Here is a 7,364-nt window from a genome sequence, read left to right as displayed (position 1 = left end):
AAAAAAACAACCCAATTAAAAAATGGGCAGTGGACCTGAACAGACATTTTTCTAAAGGAGAAATACAGATGTCCAACAGGCACATAAAAAGGTGCTCCACATCACTAATCATCAGGGAAATTCAAATCAAAACCAGTGAGATACCTCACAGCAGTTAGAATGGCCACTATTAAAAAGACAAGAAATAACAAGTGTTGGAGAAAAGAGAACCCTCCTACACTGTGAGTGGGAACATAAATTGGTGCAGCCACTATGGAAAGCCCTATGGAGGTTCCTCAAAAATCCAAAAATAGGAATACCTGATGACCCAGTAATTGCAATTCTAGAAATTTACCAGAAGAAAACAAAATCTCTGAATTGAAAAATATATGCACCCTTATGTTTATTGCTGCATTTTTACAATAGCCAAGATATGGAAGCAACCAAAGTGTCCATCAAGAGATGAATGGATAAAGAAGAGGTACACATACACAATGGAATATTATTCAGCCATAGAAAGAAGAAATCCTGCCATTTGCAACAGCATGGACGGACCTAGAAGGTATTATGCTCAGTGAAATAAGCCAGGTGGAGAAAGACAAATACCACCATATCAGTTGACTTACATGTGGAATCTAAAAACAAAACAAAATGAACAAAACAGCAGAAGACTTACAGAAACTGAGAAGTGACTGGTGGTTACCATGGGGGAGGGGCTGGGGTGGAGTGGAGGAGGCGGGTAAAGGGGCACAAAAATATCAATCATAATATAAGTTGGTCATGGTATGAAAGTGCAGCATTGAGAATATAGTCAGTCGTTCTGTAACATCTTTGTGTTGACAGTAACTACACTAGCTGGGGAGAGGATTTAATAATGGGTATAGCTGCTGAATCACTGTGTTATATACTTGAAACCAATATGATATTGTGTATCAACTACAATTTTTAAAAAAGGAAGGGTTTCTGAGGAAAGTGGAAGCTTTTGACTCTCAGCTCAGCCTTTTGTTAAAGGCCGTCCGTTACAACAGTCAGCACTGATGGGGTGGTGACTGTGAAAAGGTGCACCGACGCTAACTATACACTGCCGGTTGCATTTCCTCCCACCATGTAGCTCATACTTAGCCACACAGTGAGGGAAGTAAGTTGTGCCTAGTAAGCTTTGATGATTGGGAACAAGGAGAGGAGCCTATGTAGGCTGATGGCTTTAACCCAACTTTCCTCAGAGAGGTTTGCCCTGGGATAGCATGGGACAACTAATAATGACAATATATCAAAGCAGAACTGATTCCCTACCCCCAACCCTGGATTTTCTTCCACCAATTCACCACAGAACAGCCAGAGAGATCTTTGCAAATTATAACAACTACACCTAATGCTCTCCAATAGATTCCTTCTTAGGCTTTTAAGAAACATAAGCTGATTATGAAATTAGTCTGTGTGATCCACCCCTTTCCATACCTTTCCATCATTCTGAGCACTCTGCCCCCTCATTCACCATATGCTAGCTACATGTCCTGTTCCTTGAACTCCCCAAGGTTGTTCCTGCCTCAAGATCTTTGCACCTCCTGAGGGCTCTGCCCAAAGCACTCCTCTTAGATCTTCAAACAGCTCCCTTTCAGATACTCAGCAACCCTTCCCTGACCACCCAAACTTCATTAGCTGCTTCTCTCTAGTCGTTCTCTAACATATGCTTACTTTATTCTCTTTATAGCTCTTAAAAATCATCAAACTTAACTTATTCATATGTTGACCTTTTCTCATCTGTCTCCCTGCTTTAGAACAACCTTATCAGTGCCTGGAAGAGCACCTGGTTCAGAGGAGTGCTCAGCAAATATCTGTTGAATGAATATGGGACACTGTATCTTGTTTTAATTCTTTTTTTTAATGTGTATGACCCAAAGAACCCATCATAGGGGAAGGGATGACTGGTAGGGCAGGATTGGAGCATTCCCAATAATACCACTAAATGCTGTAAGAAATCATTTTGAAGTCTAACTTCTCCCCTTAAAAGTATCCCTTGTGGATTTACGCAAGTACTGAGACCACAGTATACAGCGGGCAAAGATTTGGGATCCTGTGTGTTCGCCAACCCTGGATCTGCCTAGCCCCTTGGGTCTATGACTAACACCAGGCCCATCTCCCCACGGTGTACCCAGGTGCCCTCCCCACTTGCTGGAGCACACAGACTCTTCTACTTTCAGTGTGAGCACACCTCCCCTCTACTCGGTCGTGTGCACTGTGCTTCCCCTCAGTGTATTATACTTTTGGTATGCACACACCATACACTCCTAAGTCTTGGAAATCTTTGATCCAATCACTCCAACTTTATTCTGTTGGGGGCTCAGGGCAGGGGTGGGCTGCACACATGAACTCTCCGCTGGGCACAGGTAGCAGGACTGAGCTTTGTGGGCAGCAGCAGGTGCATTAGGATGTTCCTGCTCTGGAGCCTGGTGGTGCCGAGGGGCCCTTCCATGTACACAGGACAGGAGTACACAGACAGGCCGGCTGGGGGTGGTAGGTCATTGGCACACGGGGCCTGGACGCCGGCGCTGATGCTGACTGGAGGCAGAGGGCTGGGCTGGCTGGAGGGACTGTCCTGCAAGGCCCCTGCTACCGGGTCCCACGCGGCATTCCGGAGCTGTAGCCCAATCAGCAGCAGCCCCATCTCTGGAACCTTGGGGTTTGGGCCGTTCATCACCTGGGGGCGCCAGAAGCTGGTCAAGCATGGCTAAGATGTTAAAGGGTCTTGGAGCGGCACCAGAGAAGCAGATGGGGCTACAGAGGGGGCAAGATCTCGAAGAGGCAAGGTAGGGTAGTTGAGAGGTGTCCAGGAATTTGAAGGAATGGTATTGGAAACGAAGGGGCAGCAGGACAATACCTGGAGGTGCAGAGGGTTGCTGTTCAGCTCCTGACGTTTAGGAGGGAGCTGATTGGAGTTAGAGCCTTGGCAACCAGGGGGATTCGAGCAAGGCCCATCCTCGCTCCGGGTGACGATTGAAAAAGCAGCCTCCCAATGCAGTGACAGTATCAGGCGGCGCGGGTGGCAGAAGGCTGATAGGTGAAAGATGCGCTCTGGCACTTCGGTGCCCACACCCAGGTAGCGAACCAACAGCTGCCCACGGCGCGACAGCTGTCGCAACCAGTGCCAGGGCGGCTGAGACCCGGCAGGCGCATGGGGTCGCCAAGGCGGGGGCAGGCGGCCAGTCCAGAGAGCGTGGGCCACCAAGGTACAGCGCGGAGAGGCGCACGGGGGCGCGCCCTTCAGCTGCTGCAACAGGCAGTCAAGATCCTGTTGCAGCGTGCCCGCCAGCTGTCTCAGTTCCAGCACCTCCTTCCGGAGGAAGCCCTCCAGAGGCCGCTGCGCGTTCAGCCCCAGCTGCCTTTCGACGCCAGGCTCAGCTTGGAGCGCGGTCTCCGTCAGCAGAGCCTGCAACGACTCCAGTCTCCGCTTGGCTTGCACTAGGCGTTGCCGCAGCCTCCTTTCGGTTCGCCAAGAGCCTCCGCGAGCAGCAGGAACCCAAGTGGATGAACTCTGCCGCAGCGCTCTCGAGAGAGCGCGACTCTGGCGTCGCAACAGCCAGGACTGGGGGCCAGCACTCAGCCCACAGATCTGGGGTTCAGGTGGTGTGGGCAGTAGGCGCATCTTGGCCTTGCATTCCGCCATAGCATCCAGCTGCCCTAGCTCTGGGAGGTGGAGGTGAGGGGTGAGGGACAAGGTGGACTCTCTCCACCCCAGACCCAGGGGAGTGGGGCCTTCCTCTGACACCTGAAGCCATCATCCTATAACTGTGTGAATACTGCCCCCTCCAGCATGTTTATTGGTGCTGCTGTTCACAACCCCGTGAGGGTGGCATTACAACTGCCCCCATTCTCCACCCCAGCGCAGATAACCTGACTGGATCTTACCTGAGCTGGACATCAGAGTGGCTAGCAGATGCTGGGGTGTGTGTGGTTGGGCCCAGCTCTGGCTGCTGGGGCTCAGGCAGGCTTGTGTGAGGCTAATTAGGGCCTCTCTGTCCTTGTCGTCTCCCACAGGACCCCCATAGAAAACTGAAGCTGAGGATGAGGTCAGAGCCCCTCAGTTTCAGTCCCTCCAGTTTCCAGCACCTCACAAACCAAAGCTGCAAGTTATGTCCCTGCCACAGTACTCCCACCCCCACCCCTTCCTGGGCTCTCTGGGGGTTTGGTGACTGCATGCATGGCCCACAGGAAGGGTCTCACCGGCCAGCTCCTGCATGGCAGCCCTGGGATTGCTAAGGCTGGACCACAGCTGCTCTTGGATCTGAAGGACCAGGGTCAGGGTCACTTGACTCCTGGAGAAGGGAAGCAGGGAGTAGGGTTTCAAAGCTGTCACAGGCTGAGGACTTTCACAACTTTCTCTCTAGCCCAGACCTCTCTCCTGAGCTCCAGACTCATGAGGGCTCACCAGTCATTGCCACTTGGCACCTCAAATACAGCTTGCATTCAGCTGAAATCATCATCCCCCCCAGTACTAGCCACCCAATTGTCCAAGTCAGAACTCTGGGGGCCATCCTTGACCTTGCCTCCTCATGCCACATGTACTCTATCCCTACTGTGAGTACCCTAGTTCCTACTACCCACACTGGGACCTTGTCCCTCAAGACTGCCTGAGCCCCTTAAGACTATTCTGCTTGCCTCCAGCCCTGCCCTGTCTGGTCCATTCTCATTGCCACCAGAGTGATCTTTCAACAGTCAAATAGGATCACATTTTTTTCTCCTACTTAAACCTCTTCAGTGGCTTTCCACCATCCTCAGGATAAAATCAGCCTCCTTGCCTCTATCACAAGCCTTACCTCCCCACTCAATCTCCAGCATGTCCACTCAGCCACACTGAAGTCTTCTCCCTCCTGCTGAGCTAAGTTCCTTCTGCTCAGAAAGGTCCCATCTACACCTCATCTGCCTCTACTTTCAAGACTCAATTCAGAGCAAAATGCTGAAGTCCTTAGAGAAGCCTTCCTTGAGTTCCCTGTGCCCTCATACTTGGGAGCTTCCAGAGATGAGTTAGTCATACTTATGCCAGCATGTGGAAAAAACTCAGTGTTTGCTGAGTGACTGACTGAGCAGGATGGGTGGGGTCCCTCACCAGCACCCCCTGTGTGCCTGTAGCTTCCTTCCATAGAGCTGCCGGTGCAACAGGAGGCCATGGAGGAGGAGCAGAGGCAGGGCCCTGGCTGGGGATTGCATATAGACTCCTTGCTGGGCTAGCTCCATACTGTCGATCAAGATGTGGCTCAGATCCAGGGACTGGTCCCAGAAAACAGGCATGGAGTGCTGAGTCAGCACAGCTGGGGGAGGGGAGGAGGAAGGACAGTACTGAGTCAGCAAAGCATAGTTGCCGTCCTCCTTTCCATCTGTGGGCCTATAGGGGGAAGCTCCCCACCTGGTAAGGAAGCAATAGCCTCTGCAGACACAATAAGCCAAAGACGGAAATCTCTGTGGACAGTAGTCAGATTGCTGCTTGAAGATTGCACTAAAAGCAGTTCTAACTCCAGGTCTGAAGCCACTAGGGATCAGACATGGGGCTAAGATTAATCGCTGGGTAAAGGGTCAGTTGCAATTGTAGGGGTCAAACTTGAGGCTAGGGGTCAGAAGTCAGATACAAGGGGACAGATTTGGTGCTAGGAAATCAGCCATGAGGCCTGAGAGTCCAAGCTCAGGCCCAAGTGTAGGATAAGGTCCTAGAAGCCATCTCTAAGCAGCACACTCACCCTTGGCTCTGTCCAACAGCACCAGCAAGGGCTGTAGCAGCTCACGCGGCCAGTGAGGCATCAGATGACAGTTTTCCAGCACCAGCCAGTGCCCTTTCTGCATAGCTTGGCCTAGAATACTGACCACAGTTGAGACTGGGTCCCAGGCCTCAGAGCCCAGGGCTATCACCTCCAGATGCCTCTGCTCCTGAAGGCCAACGGGGAGATGGCAAAGTAACTAAAAGTGACCCCAGGGTGACCCAAGGGACCCAGGGTAATGCCACAATGACCCCAAATGTCCCTGCATAATCCATAAAGATCTGTGAGAATGTTAGGAAGGGGCCCTTATGACCCAGCCCAGCCCATAGGAAACTGGCTTTCAGTGTCCAAGAGGCTTGGCACAAACCTGCTCATGCGTGGCAGCCAGTTTCTGGATGACAGTCAGCGGATGCAGGGTGGCTGTTGGGTGACCAGGGGGTGGCAATAAGATCAGCATGGGCCGAGTAGCCTGACTGTGTTCAAAGGGTATGTTGGAGGCACTCAGGTTTTCATCCAGGGGCCGCCCCAGGAGGCTGGTGGTGAAGTCTGCCAGGGCACCTGCCAAGCCCTCAGGTCGCAGAACCCGCCACAGGATCAGCTTCTGGAGAAGGCTGAGTGGCTCAGGTCCAGGGCCAGGTGCAGGACCCAGCACTGTGGATGACAGTGACAGGTAAGCCTGCCAAACATCAGAGTGGCCTGCCAGGGACACACGCAGCCCAGCAAATGGGGGCAGCAGCTCTAACATCCCACATTCGTGCCAGGCTCTCAGCCCCAGCCAGGCCGGTCGAGCCGCACCTGGGACTGGCTGTCTACAGCCTGTGCTGGGAGAGGCTGCCAGTCCCGGTGAGAATGCAAGTCTCTCCAGGTCTGGTGCCTTCCCTGCCACTTGTAGCAGAGCCAAAGCACCCAAGGCACCCACCAAGGGCACTTGGGTGGGGCCCAGGGCAGCCACAGTGCTGCTCAGCAGCTGACGAGTCAGCTGTGCTCTCAGCTGCAGCAGATGGCTGGACAGGTCCTCCCCGTGATGACTCTCGCATTGCTTCACGCTGTTCAGGGCCTCCTTGGTGGCTGCCAGCAAGCTCTCTGGGCTCATACGGAAGAGTGGCAGCAGGTTCTGTAGTGAGCTAAGGGCCTTTATAATGGTCATTCCATGCCAGACCACATGCTGATAGGGTGCCCACAGTGCCACCTCCTGCAGCCTCAGGTCTTCTAGCTCCTTGAAGTTGGCACGCAGCTGACATAGCTCTTTCTGGGCCCTCACCATGTCCTGCAGGAACCTGGCTGGTTTCTGATGCTTTGGATTCTGGAGCAGCAGCAGCAGCTGCCCCTGCAGACATCACTCGTTGCATATACATCTGGCCCTTTCCCATACCACCCCCAATCCTCCACCCTCATCTCCACCCCTATGCCCAGGCCCCTCTAAGTTCATCCCAACCCATAGACTGTGGCCCCAAGCACCTCAGCAGCTTCCACAGCTTCACGCATGTCCAGGGCTCTGATCTTTAGATCCTGCCAGCGGCTCTCCAGATCAGGGCGCTCTATTTGCAAAATTTCATGCAGCATCTGCTCTTCTAGGATTTCCATGTTCAGGCCCAGATCCAGCACATTCAGCCCCTTCAGGAGTTCACAGCCTAGTAC

The 7,364-nt window shown here is 52.7% G+C and overlaps 1 protein-coding gene across 1 annotated transcript in view; it reads right to left on the bottom strand.

The window, feature by feature from the left end:
- Nucleotides 1-1,926: 1,926 nt before the first annotated feature.
- The window catches only part of DNHD1 (dynein heavy chain domain 1), an 82,900-nt gene continuing 77,462 nt past the window's right edge, over nt 1,927-7,364 (bottom strand). The window contains 9 exon segments of the mRNA XM_073217715.1: nt 1,927-2,677; nt 2,858-3,663; nt 3,886-4,035; nt 4,201-4,292; nt 5,084-5,285; nt 5,381-5,503; nt 5,709-5,895; nt 6,094-7,053; nt 7,185-7,363. Coding sequence (XP_073073816.1) covers nt 2,321-2,677; nt 2,858-3,663; nt 3,886-4,035; nt 4,201-4,292; nt 5,084-5,285; nt 5,381-5,503; nt 5,709-5,895; nt 6,094-7,053; nt 7,185-7,363 — 3,056 coding nt within the window. The 3' untranslated portion in view covers nt 1,927-2,320.

Source organism: Manis javanica, chromosome 11 (genome assembly GCF_040802235.1).
Source record: "Manis javanica isolate MJ-LG chromosome 11, MJ_LKY, whole genome shotgun sequence".
Classification (NCBI taxonomy): Eukaryota; Metazoa; Chordata; class Mammalia; order Pholidota; family Manidae; genus Manis; species Manis javanica.
This window is presented reverse-complemented; position numbering and strand designations above follow the sequence as displayed.